The sequence below is a fragment of the Arctopsyche grandis genome, chromosome 2 (assembly GCF_051622035.1).
Source record: "Arctopsyche grandis isolate Sample6627 chromosome 2, ASM5162203v2, whole genome shotgun sequence".
In the NCBI taxonomy this organism is placed as follows: Eukaryota; Metazoa; Arthropoda; class Insecta; order Trichoptera; family Hydropsychidae; genus Arctopsyche; species Arctopsyche grandis.
In genome coordinates, this window is record NC_135356.1 from 2,872,731 (window position 1) to 2,891,887 (window position 19,157).

Below are 19,157 nucleotides of genomic sequence, written 5' to 3' on the forward strand. Positions count from 1 at the left end.
AATACAATGAACGATTGAATTCATCACTTACCTATTATTATATTCATGAGTGCATTCTTAGGTGTATCAAGGATGGGTGGAAAAAAATATGAGAAAGATGTTTTGATTGATTTGCAGATGAGAAAAACTATAAGTATTTTTTCGATACACACTTTAATTGGCGGGCTTCAATACAGCATACAAAATAGTGCAAGATAAAAGTATATGTATATATATATATATATATATATATATATATATATATATATATATATATATATATATATATATATATGTATATGAATATGTATATATATAAAGGTTTCCAGAACACATAAAATATATATTATATGTGTATATATATATATATATACATATATACATATATATATACCAAATAAGAATGAAGCTTTTCAGCTATAATTGATGCAAAGAATCATGTGATTATCAAAAATAGTGCAATATTGAGTGCAATGAATCCAATATAAAACTCATCATTTTTGGATCGGTATCATCGTGTAGATTATTTACATGGCATTACACTGGATGAGATATTAAAAGAGAGAAAGAGTAGAGAGGTAGAGAGAAAGAGAGAGAGAGAGAGAGAGAAATAGGTAAAAGAAAAAAAAATAAAACGATATAAATAATAAAAGTGAAATAATATGTAAATCATATAGTAGCAATTTTGGCTTAGTCTCCATAAATAAATAATACATATCGTAAATGTAAATTTAGACACATTGAACACGGTAATAATCATTATCAAAAATAAATTAACGACAATGAATTTATACACAAGTACTTGTATGTACAAGTAAAAACCTTTGGACGATTTAAAACAATCAATTAAATTGTTGGTTATTTGTTTTCAAAACAATCGACAACGAAATGAAATGGGAATGTCTTAAATTTATATTCAACATTTATAAAATATATAATTTAAATATTAACAAATATGACTAGACACAAATTAAAATTTACTTTCAATGTGTCCATTTCTATCATGATAATTGTTGACATTATATGCACCACAACAACAGATGAATGAACACTTGATAGATACATACATATATGACACATATGTATATATATATATATATATATATATATATATATATATATATATATATATATATATATATATTAATATATATATGTATGCATGTACATATGTGTGTGTGTGAAAATAGTAATATATATTAGTGTATATTATTAAAGCCGTTTTATAGGTCAATGAATTCAATCTATAAAACCCTCAACATGAGGCCACCACCCCTCCGAGGAATACAGTCTGGAAGACCCTTCCGTCGGAGAACGAGACGATTGTCCAGCTATTTTGCACCGGATCAACCGCACATCACTGCTCTATTTTACACACACACATATATAATTTTGTTTGCTGAAATTGACGCCCTATACGTATATAGACATGTAGACATTTAAAAATACATATAAGGATAAGTATTTTTAAATACATTTAACACACATATATATAGTCGTATACGAACGTTTATGTATTTTATGTGTACGTGTGATGTGTAAGTGTACTAGAAACTGGTGTCAAAAGGGATGGGAGTAATATTTAATAAATGAAACTATGATATGTAAAATTATTAATGCTTTTCAATCGCAAAAGGCATATTATAATACATACATAGATACATAGAAATCAAGCGGACAAGAATACAATAGGATAATATGTTTCGAAAAAAGTCTACGCGTATCCTTAAAATAAAATGAAGGCGGTCGAATGTAAGGAAATAAATATGCATTAATCATAAATAAGGATGAAAAATGGTTTGTGGGCGGGGGGAGTGGGGGAGGGGGGGGGGGGTGATTCGATATGTTTCTTTCTTTAAAAGGGTAAAATCATAGATAAATGATTTGAAAATGTAAGAGATGTGTTGTCTAGTGTTTAGATTAAAACTACTTTTTGATTACATTATTAATATTAACGAATATATGTTTGCATAATATGCGTTTACGGTTATACATTGAATTAACATATTTTTTTTTTAATTTTTTTTCACATTGATTTCACAAACAAAACATTTATATTGATGATTATGGCTATTTTTTTTTTGTGTTACAACATTGATTTCACATTGATTATATAGATTTAAATACTGATACTGTATCCTATTATATTTTAAAATACAACAACGAACTAAACACCAATTGTAATATGTATGTATATCAGAAAAATTTAATTGAAATATTCTCAATCAAGTGATAAAATTGATAATTTAAACGCTACTACACATGTATTGTATTGATTATAATTTAATGGTAAGTATTTATTATACAAAGAACGAATAGGAAAGCGGTAAATGATAAGCCTATATATATATATATATATATATATATATATATATATATATATATATATATATATATACATATATATATTGTCTATAAAATGACGGTCGATTATGAAAAATCATATGAGAAAACAAAATGAATTTTGATTTTTTTTTAAGGTACATGAGAATATAAATACAAAGAGTCGATTCGAAACATTTATTATATCAGAAAACATTGTTGCTCTGCTGAGCTAAAAATTGGTAGCCTACTTAGCCTGTCTACAATTTGGATTTTATATTTGCTTTAAAACTTTATATAATCGATATACATTCTGCATTTTGGGAAAAATTATTACATATAAATTGGGTATAAAGACTATACATATTATATAATATGTAACTCTTTTTTTTAATACATTTTTTTAATAGTGATCACATTCAGGAGAGTTTCAAAAAGCCTTCAAATTTTAAATTTACATCATACATACATATACATATGCATATATAATACATATATATAGTATATACATATTATCTATACACACAGTTATATATTAGAATGATCCTCGCTCCGCACGGAGATATTTCATTTACTTGGGTCTTTCCAAGGTTTAAGGTCTCATTTTTTTTTTACCTTTAAATGAAATTTCTACATTCGAATCGGGGGCCCATTTTAATAAAGATATATATAATATGTAAGTTGGTATATAGTATAACTTATACGTATAGATATTTCTCTAAAATAAAAACGCTCAAGTATTACTTATTGAACTCAACTTGTTAATTGAACACAATAAGTGAGTATAAATATAAAGGAAGAATTTCTTGGATGCTTTTATTTAGAATACTTAATTGATGTTGAATATTTTGAAATTGAAGAGTACAGATTTAAGTGTATGGACGGTTTTGCAGACCAATCGATTTTTGATTCAATTTTTTTTTTTAACCCTTTATTAATTCGGCAAGTAGAGAAATATCTACGCGCACGTATTCAAATATAAATTTATAATAAAAAATAAATGAATTTTAACATTTTTAATGTGTAAAAAAGCGCTCCGATCGGTCGGGTGTTATGTCTACGTATTTTTAATTTAATTTAATTTTCATTTTATATGCGCAAGCGTCGAAGCTTCGATTTTATTTATTATTATTCAAAAAATATTGACTCCATTTCCTTTTAACACTAAATATACACATCACATATTATTTATACATAGAATAATAATAATAATAAGATAAGAAATTAATTGAAGTAATAGACTAATAGGTATATTTCATCATGGAGATTTTAAATACGTTTAATAAAAACGAACGAACAAAAAAAACAGTAATAATTGTGCTCATAGACTCTCTTTTCACTGAAATTAATAAATCAATGACAATAATAATAAGGATAATAACGATAGTAATTATGATAATGTTGATGATGATCAATTTATAATTTTATTATTATTATTTATTTTTTGAGAGATAGATTTGATTACATGGTAATAAATAAGCACAATTGATGATGTTCGCATCAATTTGAAAAAGTTATCAACAACAATCGCTTTTTTATATATAATAATAATAATCATATTTTTTTCAACACACGCATTCCCAACCGTACAAAATTTTGGTATTTTTTTATTTAATTTGTTTTGCATACATACATATACGCATGTGTATATACGCATATTCTTATACGTGTATAAACACACACATATACACGACTATTAACTTAAAAATAATAATTTGCTAAAGTGCAATAATTATATATGTATATATATACATATATATATTTTTTTAATAATAAATTAAAATAACTTAAGAAGGAATGGATGATGACTTTTAAATAATTATTATATCAACTATTTATTTTATTTTATTTATTTAAAGGAGAGACTCCCAGAATTCCTAGGATAGCCCGATGAAACGCAGAGCTGAAACATATATGTATATATATATATATATATAGAAATATATATATATATATATATACATATATGTATATTTAATATAATATATATTTATATTATATGTAAATAGACGACGAAAATTATACCAATAATAACGTATTATTAAGAAATATTAATGCGTAAAAAACAAACAGAAAATAAAGAAACAATTCTACTATTTATCTTGCGTATGCATTTTAAAAGGAGAAACGGTTTCTTCAACTACTTAATTTTTTTATTGCATGAACTACACTTTTTGTTTATATAGTATATACATTGATATATACGTATATACATATAAATATATATGTGTGTGTATGTGTGTATATGTATGTGTGTGTTTGTGTGTGTGAGTATATGTAATATAGTTTAAGAAAGCAACAATAGTTGTGATTGTTTAGGATTTTCTTATTGAATATAATACTGCTATATATTTTATATAATTTCGCATGGTATTTTTTAACTATATAATTTTATATCAATTCGTTTTTTATAAAAGAATAATCAGATTGTTTTTTATACTTTATTAATTTATATTTATTATTTTTTTTAAATATATGTAATATATGTATAGTAGAGATAATTTTAGCGTTTTAATAATAAACACAAGTTTTATATATATTCAAATATTTAAATAGCGTGTAGCAAAATGAACGACTATCAAGTACTATACACACATATATACGTATATATGCATATACATATAATTACTGAAAACATCTAAACACGTGCCCATAGGTAAATGTGAACGTGTACACGCATGCATCATATAATTACATATAACAAACAACATGCATCCGTATATGTAAATCTATATACACACACATCGAGAAATCACTACACATGCAAATGTATACAATGTTACATATACTTACATACATATGCATACTGCACTTCGGCGCGTGTTTGTGCACACTCACACGCCCAGCGCTCGTATAAAATACATATGTATCACATCAAAGAATATGTATTTACATATGCACGTGTATGTACATATATATAGGTATATCTATATATATATATATATATATATATATATATATATATATATATATATATATATACATATATATGAATGGAATTCTAAATGTATGTACATGTTTTTTATATTTACATATACATACATCATGTATATATGTATGTATGTTATAAATATATATGTATATATTTAGTATAGTGTTGTGTGAGTGCGTCAGAAAAAGCTAAGGACAGGGACGCACAACTCGAATGGTGGTGAGCAGTTTCTAGGTGTAGTGGACGGGCCTAGGAATCGTGAGGGTCGCGCTGTGAGCCCAAGGTTTGGACAAGTATGAAAGATCAGCTAGCTGCAGCTTTTTGAGGGTCGTGCCGCCATGGTCTTTGGTCATATACATACATATGTAACATGTTACATATGTCACTCATGTTACCCGCGTCACATGTGATGTACATGTCGAGTGTTACACATGTCACATGTGCTATGAGATACTTCAACTATTGTTGTATGTCTGTGTGTTTGTGTGTGTGTGTGTGTTTATGTGTGTGTGTGTGTGTTTTGATGATGATGCGACAAGTATCACGCCAAGTAAATATACATACATGCATGCTTATGCGTGGATTTCCATATGCGCAGAGGCGCGTATGTAAATGCAAATATACACATATATGTAATCGTACGTCCAAAAATTCATAGCTTTACTCAAAAAAAATTCTTTGTTTTTGTTGTTGTTGTTGTTGTTGTTATTGTTGTTGTATGTGGTTGATGTTTTTGTTTGGTGGATCTTTTTTTTTTAATTTGGTTGAAACATCCTCTCCATTCAAAATGCTTAAGAGTAAAGTTAATTTTTATTAATTTTTTTTTAAATTAATTAATAATAATTATTTGAATCTTACGGCGAATGGGCGTTTTGTTTTACTTTGTTTAGTGTTTTTTTTTTATTTTTATGTTAAATTATATATTAATTTTATTTATTTAATCATAATGTCATAAAGCTTAAAGCTTTCATCATCTTTATTTTGCAGCTCGCATGCATTTTAAAAGTTTATTAGTTTTTTGTATTTGAAATCTCTACGGCGACGACTCGGCTAACTGGCGGAAGTCTAGTTTTAAATAGAAATACGACTAAAGGTTTTTTTACTATACAGATATTTTTTAAATATTACTATTCGCTTCGCGGCTATGACTAAACAGTCTCAAATGAAGCGATGGATAAAAACTATCGAAACGAAACGGTAGGTAGGTTTGGGGAGGTGGGGGTGGTGGTGGGGGGGAGTAGAGTGGGATTTTTTTTTATTTTGAGGAAAGGGGAGTTAGAATTTCGCATAGGATTCGAAATGCTTAGGCACATTTCGAGTGTTCTGATGTGTTTTTTTTAAACGTTGCAGTGGGAGTAGATGGGGAGGAAAAGGGGAGGGTGCCGTAGTGGGTGGGTCTGAGTCCAGGGTTTTTTTTTTGAGCCGTGGACGGGGCGCGCAACTGCGACATATTCAAAACACACTACTCGTTAAAGATTACTGCCTTCTAATAATAATAAATTCGTTAAATATTTAATTATTTTTATCTAATGGCTCAGTTTTAAAGAATTCAATAAGTAAAAGGTAAGGGATTAATTATTAAATAGTTAATGGTTTTTTTTAATCTTCCTCATCGTCTTTCTATTATTTTCATTCGTCTAACTATATTTTTTCATCATTATAGCTTAAACTGCAAAACGTTTTTTGATATATATATATTTTTTTGATCGCAATAATCATAATAATCATAATAATAATAATAATAATAATTTCAATACGATATAATTAGCTAGCGGCGTTAAAATTGGCTGTTTCCGCTTACGTTTTAATTAATTTTTATTTATTTTTGTGGTAAGTGAGAATGGGTACGCTGAGCGATCGCGCGCGAATCCGACTGATTGCTCTGACGGTAGAATCGGTCAAAAGTTCTCGTCAAACTCTGCGCCATCGTGGGTGCTTTCGCTGTTCATGATGAGGGAGTTGTTGTGGGCATGGTGGTGAAGAGGGGTTGGTGTTAGATGAGAAGGGGGGTGGGGGATTCCGCGGGAAGACAGGAGAGGGTTAAAAGGGTGAGGTATTTTTTAAAGGTAACTGGCAAAAAGATAGCATATGTAATATATGTACACAGGCAAAATATCTGATTTAGGGGATAGTGTAGGGTGGGTGGGGGGGGGGAGGTGAAGGGGGGAGGTGAGCGGATTTAAGATGAGAAAGTGCGCGAGCGCGTTATCATTATTTTTTTTTTGTACCGCGCCGCTCTAACACCTACCTACATCAGTACAAGTTCAAAACTTCGTATCAAAATTTAATATGGATCGCAGGCGTTCAAAATTCTAAAAATTTACACATATATATGTAAAATATATACGTATATATGTAAATCGTATTTTTAATTCATCTTAGCCTTTTTTTTTGGGTAAATTTAAATTAGATTATTAAAACGTTATATTGTTTTTTAATCGATAGGTAAATATTCCTTTTTTTGGTTGTGTAATTTAACTATCGATCAAGCAAAATTTGAATATTTCACTACGATTTTATATATACGTGCGTGTATGTGCACGCATTTACATATGTATACGTGCATATATACGCATGTCAACAATTCGCAATCAAATAGCATCAAGTTTTTGCATAACCGACCGAATATATGTATGTAATTTTTTTTTTGTATCATCACAATCACGCCTTAACGAACGATATGCATCTAGACGCGATCGCCTTTTCATTTTATTTAAAACTACACTCGTAGTTCAATAATCATAATGTTATTAAATTTAATTTAATAATTAATATCGTAATTATGCTAAAATTTCTTTTTTTTTTTGATAAAAAATCTGATGGTAATGTACAAATTTGAATACGTTCAATATGCACATATACACACATGTGTTTGACACATATTTATATGTATATATATGTGTCTGGTAGGACATATGTATGTATACGCGGATACTGGTAAGAATTGATTTAAATAGTGTTCGTTTTTTTATTACTAGTGTCACTCAAGCGAATGTCACAGTGTCTCGGTGGTGTGTAACGGTCACGGAGCACACGGAGGAGAGTCGAGTGTGTGGGGTGAATCGGCGGCGAGTCGGCAGAAGGAGCGTTGCGCAGCGCGGGCGGCTCCTGATGAGCTGCTGCTGCGGCGGCTGCTGCTGCTGCTGCTGATGCTGCTGCTGCTGCTGCTGCTGCCACTGCTGCTGTTACGGCTGCTGCAGCTGTTGCTGCCGAGGGCGGCAGCCGTAGGGGGGGGCTGGCGGAAGTCGCGCCCCAATTACAGGCAGCGTGCGGCCCGCTGCAGGGACACCGTCCTTCTCACTGGAATTATACACCAAAACGCGTCACTTGCATCTGACAGACACAATCACAAAAAAAAAAAAAATAAAAAAAAAATTGTGTTAGCTAATATACATATAATTTTTGAATATATTACATATAAGTGTGTAACCAGATGGGAGAAGTTCAAAATCAAAAAAAAAAAAATCAATAAAACTTTATGGTTGACTCACTGGGTACGTGTCTCAACCCATCTGCATATATAACAGTAATTGGATTATTGGTCCCATTGCGATCGCCCAAAAGACAATTTTTGCCATGAAAATCGCGAATATGGAATATTTGGCACTCGATTCCTCGTTAGTATGGACTTTACGGCTACCGTTATAGAGATTTTAGTGACTTTCGGGCGAGCGATTTGTGACCAATAATCACCGAACCACATAAACACGAAGAAAAACATGTATAATAAAAGGAAAGGAATGACACCGTAAATGCGATACAGAATATGGGCGAAATCAGACAGCGGTGAATGTGGCACGTGAAAATGTGACGTTCATGGCACGCGTGCATGGGATATTCCTTTCAAAACGACAAATTCGATCTATGTCGTTGAAATTGTATGGTAGTATTTATCCTTGCTTGACAGTGATCTATACCAAAACGACCCACCCTTTGGGCCATTTTCGGTAAAATTGATCAAAACTTTTTTTTGAGAATCGTTTTTGAAAATGTAACTGTAATGAAAAAAAACTTTATTTGCAAATATTAACTTAGATTGCTTAATAATTGATTGCTTAGACTTAGGTAGCATTTTACTTTTCGTACTTTTCGTTTCGTATTTGAAATATTGACATCAATAAAGTTTTAATATAAAATACGTAAGTTGTTGATATTATTAATCTATTTATGGAATACGTATATATTTTATATTGAAGGAAATTTATATTTTTTAGACGATAAAAATAATTGTCAGCGTCATGTTACGGACAGCAAAACTTACAGTAATATTATAAAAGACCTTGCATTGAATTATATTGTAATAATATTATATAGTTAAATAAGAAATAATAAAAAAATAAATAGATTATTTTCTCGTAAGTCTCACGCTACATAGTAGGCATATTTATGTACATAAATGTTTGGGAAACATTTTTTGAACGTATATCCAAATAAATACTATCCAAGTCCGATCCATATACAGATAGTCATTTATTCAAGTAGCGGGCTTTTACTACAAGATTAAATATGACCACAAATAAAACTAGCCAAGGGCAACTTAGGTAGCTTCCAGATTATCAAATAAAGTCTAGATTTAGTGTCATTCCATTTCATGATTGATCATGTCCAATCTTACTCTGAATCTGACATTGGTTTTCGATCATAAACCATGACCGAACTTAAACAAGACCATATACTAGTTTTATTTTGGATGCTTGAATGCTACATCGAATGTACGATTCGTTAAATCTTCGATTCAAATTAAATTAAAAGTGCCCAACAGTAATGAAAGCCCATATATCTCCATAATGTCTTGGTAAATGAAATGAAGTATAGACCTAATAGAGCTTTATCGCCGTACGTACAGTCCATAAATGAAAACATATGAGAAATTGAATACGTCTGTTTATATATTTGAGTTGGTGTGTGGGTCTTGCAACTGCACTCGTGTGAGTTATTTTAGTTGTTGTTTATACGTATTCAAGTTTTTGCTAACGAGAATATTTACTAAATTGATTTGTTTGTCAGTCACCAACTGCAAGTCTTGTTTACACAGTTTACACAGAGCTTGGTCTAGTAAGCAAACAAGGGTGATATTGAAGTGATATTTGATTACGAACAGTTTGATTACGATCTTATTGTCTTAATTAAGAGTTTTTCAGATTCACTTCCACTCACCATTCGGGAAATTATGGATCAATCGTACAATACGGTTTGGATCATTGTCCTTGGAGTTTACGAGCCGCTTTTAATATACATACATACACAAAATTAGAGTCAAAACTTTAATATTGCTCTACTGACACTACGAGTTTATTTTTAACCTCAATAATTGGCCGAATGCATATCGGAATTGAAACAAGCAAATGTACTTAGCAATAAAAATGGCATCAAAGAATGTAAGTATGACGAGAATAGTAGTCATGAAAATGGACTTCTGACTATAAAATGAACTGTGCTAAATACCGAATATTCGATTAAATAGATGAATATGTTTACATCGGACTTGGATTTAAATATAGTGGATACTTGTGTAAATAATGATGAATATTTTATCCAAACGAATGTACTGAAAGTATGACCTGGACGTGGAAATGCATTATTCAAATCTTTGCCGTTTGAAATTTTGGATTTTTCAGTATTTAAATCAAGGTGGATAGTTTGAAGTGGCGAAATTTTCATGAATGTAATATGACGCTTATTTATAATGCAATTTAATATTAAAATGATTTGTTTTTGAAAATTTTTATCAATCGAAACGTAATATCGATGAGAATTTTTAATTATTTTGATTATATTCTATGAGAAATAATGGTTATGATTGCTGGTGATTTCTTGATTCTTGATTATACAAATCCTGATCTTACGTAATTTATTAAAATAGTCAGGGCTGGAGTCGGGAGTCGTATTCTTTTTAACAAATGAACAACTTTTGATTTATGACTCGGAATACTTGATTACATTTTAAATTGTAATGAAGAAATATTTTGAATTCCGCCTCGGAGATAAATAATTCTATAATGTGAAATAATAAAAAAAATTGTATGTTATGAGAACTACTACATAGAAATACTATGACAAATGTAAATTTCGATTTCGCTCTGTAACAATCGTAAATAATCGGTCAATATTTATAATGTTAATTTTTGCTCGCATAAAATGATTAATTTGGCGTTTATTTACGATCGGTACAGACTTTTTAATACACATACATATATAACAGACAGTGCGCATAAGTGTGCATGAAAATTCGCCATAATTTTCCAAAGTAAATTTAGACTTACGCATAAAATTTGCAAGCAATTAATATTTCGCAGCTCTTACGTATAAAATAATATGGAGGAGAGAAGTTAAAATAAATAGATAGTGACAAGTTCATACAAAACGTGTTTTCCAACATGTTTTGTCACGTGTTGGTGGAAAACGTCGTTTTTCTTTTACTTGATCAAATTTTTTGGACACATTCACTAAATATTATGGTAATGAACAGTATAAATTAATTTAATATGCAGTAAACATGTCCAAAAAATTAAAATGTGTAAAAGAAAAGTCACTTTCTACATTTAGTATGCCCGGTTGGTTTGTGGAATTATAATAAAAAGTATAATTTTTATGGCGTTGTTTTCGTGTGCAGTCTTGGTGTTTGGCTTACCATACTTATCCTAAAGATAAACCCTCTAGAGGCATTCAGAAAAAATCAGGAGTAACTTGGGGTTGCACCGGAAAAGATATCTATCCATATTCCTGTAGTGTGCTTCGCACGCTCGCTGCAATGCAAACGCACGAAGACATCGCGTTCAAAATTATCCCTTCGGCTGTGGAAAACTGTCGTCAACGCCTTCATCTGTAGATAATTGAATCGTTACTTATTTTTATTTAGAAAGCTAAGCTTTTACACTATCGTATAGGTGTATTGAATTGTTAAGTTCAATGTCAAAATTCGGGGAGAATATTTTTTTAAAAAGTGACGTACTTTGGTTTTGAAAGTTGTTGGCTGTGCGGTGATGACATTTTCAATGATAGGATGAGTCTTTCCGTTGTTGAACAGTCGCCAGTGCTTCCCAAATTGTTCTGAAGAGTTTTTCTGCCTCTCATCGCTCGCCTTTGCCTCCCTCGTGTGTCGGTTTTGTCGGTTTTTAGCGCCTGAAGACGCAAAAAGTTCGTGCGCACAAAACGCATTTCCAGAAATTCGCACATTACAAAAAAAAATTTTTTTTTTTCACTAAAATTAATTTAGTCAACAAAAAATATCACGCAGCAAATTTTTTTTTCAATAAACGAATTCAAAACAAACGAATTGCGCAAATTTCAATAAACAAAAAAATGTTAATGATAATGACGCTATATATGAATGTATGATCAAATTGGCATGTAGTTTTTGAATGTTGATAGAAATTTTGAGAAGTAAATAAATGAAGTTCTTCTTCTGCAACTGAATCTTCTTCGGCATTTATGGTTTGAAATGATTTAGGCGATGAGTAAAGGTTTCTTCTTGGTTTGGAATTATTCGAAAAACAGGTGCAAAACATGAGTGAATGAGCATGATTTTTAAACATTTTCGTCTTAATCACCTGAAATGAAATACAAAAAAAAATAATAAAGCCATGAGTGAGTTATAATAGCAAATAATAATAGAGATTGTTTTTCGCAATTAAATGTACGTGTGATGGAGATGTTGTGAAACGAAATTTTGTGAGCATTGTTCGCGACGGTTAACATTTGGCGATTTCACACCAACAAGTGTGAACTCGCCAATTTCAAACGTCACAATGGTTAAAATTTGCCAATTTTTCAAATATTACAGCATCGTATCGTATGCACAGTATGTACATATATACAGTATTTTGATCGCGCTGTTCCTCATTCAGTCGACTGTGATGTGTGTTTTTGACAAAATTAAACGAATAAGTCTGGAATCGAGGCTTACATAGTAGTCAGACGTCAGTCTCAATGCTGACGGGGTTGGCAGTAGGGTTGAAGTTGGCATTGAAGTTGACGTTGAAGTGGGTGTTCAGGTTGTTTTGGCGCACACTGTTGATCAACTTACGGCACGGGTCGTTGGTGGAAGTCAACATAAAGCCGTCCTCAATCTCCATGATGTCGGAAGCGGAGTCACTCAACGACGACTTCTTGATGTATTGACCTGGAAATTATATACATAGTCATCGTCACAACTAACTCTTTGCTCGTCCGAGCGATTACAACGTTCACCTGTAAAGATGCACGTAATTGTACGGGCAGTGTTCAAATAGTTCCCGAAAAATCTAAATAAAATCAATGGAGCACTCTATCTTTCAAAACTACTAATATTTATTCAACTTTATTCTCAGTACTTAAATATGAAAGCTTGTTTATATTTACATATTAGAATTAGGGTTGGCAGGCATCCCGATTAATCGGGATTGTCACCAGTTTTAAGTCCAGTGTCCCGGTGTCCTGAACAAACCTCTCGGGACGCCCAAATGTCCCGGTTTACTATTTTTTAAATTTCTACAGAAGTTTTTTGACTCTGAATTAACATAAACTATAAACAAAAAGTCGATGTCTGTACCAGAAAGTTCGGTAAACACTGCGGAAATATTCAACAATGAACTATTTGTCTCTGTCTTACTTACTTTCTGGAGAACTACATGTAGAAGGGAGACAAAAATGTGTACCAGACATCAATCAATCTTGAATCGATAATTTTCTCACACTCAGAATGATTCATCACACGCAGACGCGGAATAGACACCGTCCGAATTAGAAACACAAAAAGATTTCTGTGATTTTGCTAATATGGAATATAAAAAGCTGAAGAAAAAGCACCAAAAACTTTATTAGATTTTTTCACTAATCCTCTTAGTGAAGTAATCATTGGTTTCTTCCATTGTAATTGTAGCACATTTCATTTACATATATTAAAAATAGAAGGAAAAAAAATCAATAATATATATCCTATCACTTCGATTGAAAATATATCTATAATATATCCCGGTTTGACTTGCATGAAATCTGACAACCCTACTTAGAATGCTCTCTGCTGACCTTACGGATGTGTCTAACTTTCCACATGTATAATTTCTTTACGAATTGAAATTGACTGTATCATTTTCGATGTTCTCTCAACATTCATTGATCAGTCCATCATTCTGAGTGGTATTCTTTGGTGTTTATAAATATCTATGATACATAGCTCAACAAATAAACCGCTCTTCGGGAATTTTTTGAACACGCTACCGTATACAAAGCAGTGATATCTGATAATGTTGTGAAAAATAATAAACTGTTTTAAAAAAAGTTTGTATGTATGTATGTATGTATGTATGTATGTAGCCCATTGACTTATAGCACTGTGTAGCGATTATTAAATTTTATAATATCTGTATTGAATAGAGCAACAATTGAAGTCGTTATTAGATTCCTGCTGAAAAGATGAGCTAACTTTATACAATGAAAATTTATACATTTAAAAAGTGCCGATAAAATTATTTGGTTTTAACAATGATTGTTCATTAAAAAGGTCCATTAAAATAAATAGGTTACATGAAAATTGATTACAGAAATCGTATTACAGAATCTGAAACGACAAAATTACAATTTCATAAGTCCTGAAGACGAAACCACAATGCAAACGTGTCATTGACGTTCAATCATTAAATAAGGTCAAGGTGGGAATCGAACCCAGCTTTCAATTTCGATGTATTCAGTTTACAAAAAATAATATAAAAATGACATTTATGATGTATACAAAGATGAACCATATATAAATATTAATTCACTGTAACATTCTTAATACTATGTAAATATTTTCAAAATGGAAATTCATGCCTAAAAGTATACATATCAACTACATATGTATGTATGTATAAAATCAACCCTTTTGGTTCTAATTTTTTTTTTCATTCCATTATTATACTTATATATTAGAATAGTGCTACTTTATATCCAATAAATACTATAAAAATAGTAATAAATCATAAGCAATAAAAATTTTGAATAAAATTCTATTTATAGATCAAAAGGACAACATTTATAATAATTCATGCAATTTAAATTTTGTTCTACTTTCTAATAATAAGTACAATATTTATAAATACACAAGTAAAATATATTATAAGTAAATAAATTATCATCATATCTTATTTTAAATTTGTTCAAAAACATTTCTGATTGTATTATATGAAAAAATATGAAATTCTCGATCCCTAAAATATACTATTATAATTCATTACATTGTAAAAACACTCCCAAATATAAACACCCTATTATTCATTATGTAATCAAACTTAATAAATACATAAAAATTAATGCTTAAAGTTCAAAAGTTTCCCCAGTCAATATGTATTTTATACATATGTATTTAAATCCTATCTTGACAGTCATATTTCAATTTAAAAATAAGATAAATGATCAACAAATAAAAAGTAAACACATTATGTCATTATTTCTCATCGCTCAATACCTGAACTAATCAGAACTTCTGATTGCAATGAAATAAACAAAAAACAAACATAACATTTTAAAAACAAATTAACATTTCATCGTATAAATATTACAAAATATGTATATGCAATTTAAAAATCTTAAATAATCAACATTTTATAAAAAATTTGATTTGTATGTATTTGTATGTATGTAGAAATACACTCTAACATTGAAATTTAACACTGAATGTATAGTCAAAATGTAAATGCGAATAGTATAATCGGATTAACGGACTTATGTAGAGTGAACACAAAACCTCTCCGCATGCTAGTTATTTCTTAATTAAAATTAATTTATTATGTATCATGAAAATTTATTTATGAAACGAATTTTCTACTTAAATATTTGTATAAATCTCGTCTGTGGAATTTCGACAATTTAGCAAACATTTTATTGGCATCAGAAAAAGTAAATGTACATAAATAGATGACAACTTAAATTATACATGTGTACATCCCGGTCCATAAGTGATTCAAATGTGACTTATACATTAATATGTCGTAACATAACAATTTATGTAATACTTAATCTAACAAGAAAACCTCAGGAAGAAAATATGATTAGTATTCAAAATAACGAACATTTTACTAATCATCTTATCAATGGCATACGTATGTACATATTATACATGTATTTGACATGGAATCAATCGAAATTCAAAATAGAAATTGACATCGTACAATAAACCGTTGATTTTTTTTTAAAATACAATATAAATAATCAAACTAGCATGTAAAAGGACTTTGAGCTACTTTGCTTTGAGGTCCTCACAAGAGCTTATTTCAAATAGTTAATTTGGCTGGTCAACCTTTGGACTATTTTATCATTATGGATTTGTCTGTTATATAAAATTTAATGCTTTGAGAAAATGGTACGAGGAAAAAATTTAGGATAGCGCATATATACACAGAGTTTAAGTATTTAGTAAATTCTTTTTTTCACAACTTGTAAATACAGCAATAAAATTTACAACCCAGTCTCAAGCTGAATTAATTTTGTACGCGTTTCAAGAACAAACGCTCTATTCTCTTCTCTAACGTTGGTCTTCAGCTGCTGAAAGGTAGATAATCTGTTCTATGATTGGCCTTATCTTACTAGAATCATCTAATCTTATTTTGTAAAAAAACTATCGACGGAATGCTCGCTGAGTTAAAAAAACTTCAAGATGTTTTTATTTTTAAACTGTGTTGTGAATTTTTCCAATACAAATTTAAAATTTTTTCTCTATAAGTTCTAAAATAAGTTATCAACTACTATAGTTATGTATGTAAGTATGTGGGTCTACCTCACGGCACCGAAAGTCAAAAGATCGAAAAAGCAAATATTGGAAGGCAAAGATCGAAAATCGAAAATTCTAACAAGAAACGGTCGATTTGTGTCATAACCACAAGATCTCGACAGCAGTACATTAACTTCTTCACACTATATCTTATTAAATTTGCATTATAGGCTCTCATTATCTATCATAGGTATGTATGTATATCTGTAGTGCTGCTTGTCAGACCTAGATATTTGTGACTCCAGGTCGATCATTTCCTGTCAGAGTTTGCTAATTTTCTCTGATTTCATTGTTGAAACGGTTCCCGGTAAAATTGGCTAAATGTCCTTCCTACCTACTAAGTCACCCCTATTTGAGATTGATTAATGTACAATAAAATGTATGTATAATTCATAGGTGTGTCTTTAATTGCGAGTTTTTCAGTGTCTCGTAATTCAGCAACTTGTATAATATACAAAATGCTGCAATGTTTGTAATTGGCCAGCAAGGCGCATTGGGGTTACCTGTAAGGCCTTCCTGGTATATATGTAAAAAAAATATTTTTACTTCACTGATAGGTTATGTAAACTATGTACATAACCTTTTACATGCCATAAGTTCATTGCCAAATTTGACCCTGTTGAATTGCAAAGCACTACTTTCGCTGGGCTTACTGTGTATGTGCGTAGTCCTGCATCAAAATGTACAAAATTATGACATTTTAGACCCAATTTCTGCGGGAACTTATCAAGCAGATCTATGTACATATGTAGAGCTTGTGTGTGGGTATAGGGTGCAGGGTGTCCAGCCGCAGTGCGGGGGATGTAGGTCAGGCGTTTCATTCATGCAGCTGTAGCCATCATATGTATGCATGGTAAATGAACATTTTCGATTTTTTGACTATCGGTGCGGTGACCCATCTGTAATATTATGTATTATGTATGTATATATGCGCCGTCCTAAGAAAATTTAGTGTTTCACGTAGGGGATCGAAAGTAATGACAAATGAATGAAGTGTGTCTAACGGTCGACTAGCCAAAGCACCAGACCACTGGCTGGCTATCCCGACGATGAAGACTTCGATCGATGAAAATAATAATGAAAAGAGGCATTACCATAAAACGACAGTCTACGTCTAACGACATCCAATTTCTATGCACGAACGGCGACCAGGGCGCATCCAAACAACACCGAGAGACGGCGAGTAAAATGGAGTAAAATGGAGCAAGCACACCGACGACAGACAGAAAGAGAGATAGCAGTCCACATATAGCAGTCCACAGCAGCGGCAGTATAAGGCTCTTGAATGAAGTTTGTTGTGTACGTACGTTTGGGCAACTCACCTAGTGTGCCCGGCAGGTAGGGGCAGCTGGTGACGTGGTTGAAGTTCTGGGACTGCATCTCCTCCTGATCGGTCTCGCGGTGGTAGAAGTAGTTGAAGTTGCTGACGATGACGGGTACCGGAAGTGCGATGGTCAGCACACCGGCAATGGCGCACAACGACCCCACGATCTTGCCCCAGACTCCCACCGGCCTGGAATCATCGTTTGCAAAACAAACAAGAAAACACCAATCAATCGCAAATTCCACGACTCGAACAGTCGTCTCGGTCTCCACTACTTACTGCTACTACGAAACTATGTAAATATATTTGATTATCCAGTATTTAATAAGCGTTTAATTCCAAAAAAAACGACACTCGATGTGCCCATATTTGTTCGAACAATTGTCTATTGTAGGGTCTCTAGCTACCTACGGCTTCTGTTCGTAACCGCAGACCGAACACAGGGTTTCACAACTTTGAGAGAGAAAAAAACTACAAAACTTCTGTACGTATTGTTGTAGGAAACCGGCGGCTCCGGAGCCGCATGCAGCTCTTTGCATGATAAAGTACGGTTCTCAACATCGCAGTAATATTGAAAATTTAAAACGATCTTTAAATGTTTCAGCATTAAAAACACAAGGCTTTCATACGAAAATTTAATAAATATTTAATTCAACATCTAAAACAAGCTTGGGGCGCTTCTAATATTATTAAATTTTATGAATTTTTACTATTTGGCTTTTTGTTTCAAAAAGTTCCAATCACTGTATTATATAATACATATGAAATAATGAAAATTTTGAGAGCATAGCTTTATCTACTGGCAGGAATATTTGACAAATCTCTACCGCAGATAAATTTGTAGAGGTTTTTATATCGATGAGTTTGTCGAAAAT

At 31.2% G+C, this 19,157-nt stretch overlaps 1 protein-coding gene across 4 annotated transcripts in view; it reads right to left on the bottom strand.

Moving 5' to 3' along the window:
• Positions 1-7,882: 7,882 nt before the first annotated feature.
• The window catches only part of Sh (Potassium voltage-gated channel protein Shaker), a 196,135-nt gene continuing 184,860 nt past the window's right edge, over positions 7,883-19,157 (bottom strand). For 3 of the 4 annotated variants that reach the window (XM_077444946.1, XM_077444954.1, XM_077444961.1), the window contains exons 7-11: positions 18,281-18,471; positions 13,140-13,355; positions 12,186-12,783; positions 11,865-12,056; positions 7,883-8,533 (exon numbers count right to left, since the gene is read on the bottom strand). In XM_077444946.1, coding sequence (XP_077301072.1) covers positions 13,147-13,355; positions 18,281-18,471 — 400 coding nt within the window. In that variant the 3' untranslated portion in view covers positions 7,883-8,533; positions 11,865-12,056; positions 12,186-12,783; positions 13,140-13,146. The remainder of the gene's footprint in view (positions 8,534-11,864; positions 12,057-12,185; positions 12,784-13,139; positions 13,356-18,280; positions 18,472-19,157) is intronic. The other variant, XM_077444966.1, reaches the window with a different exon arrangement.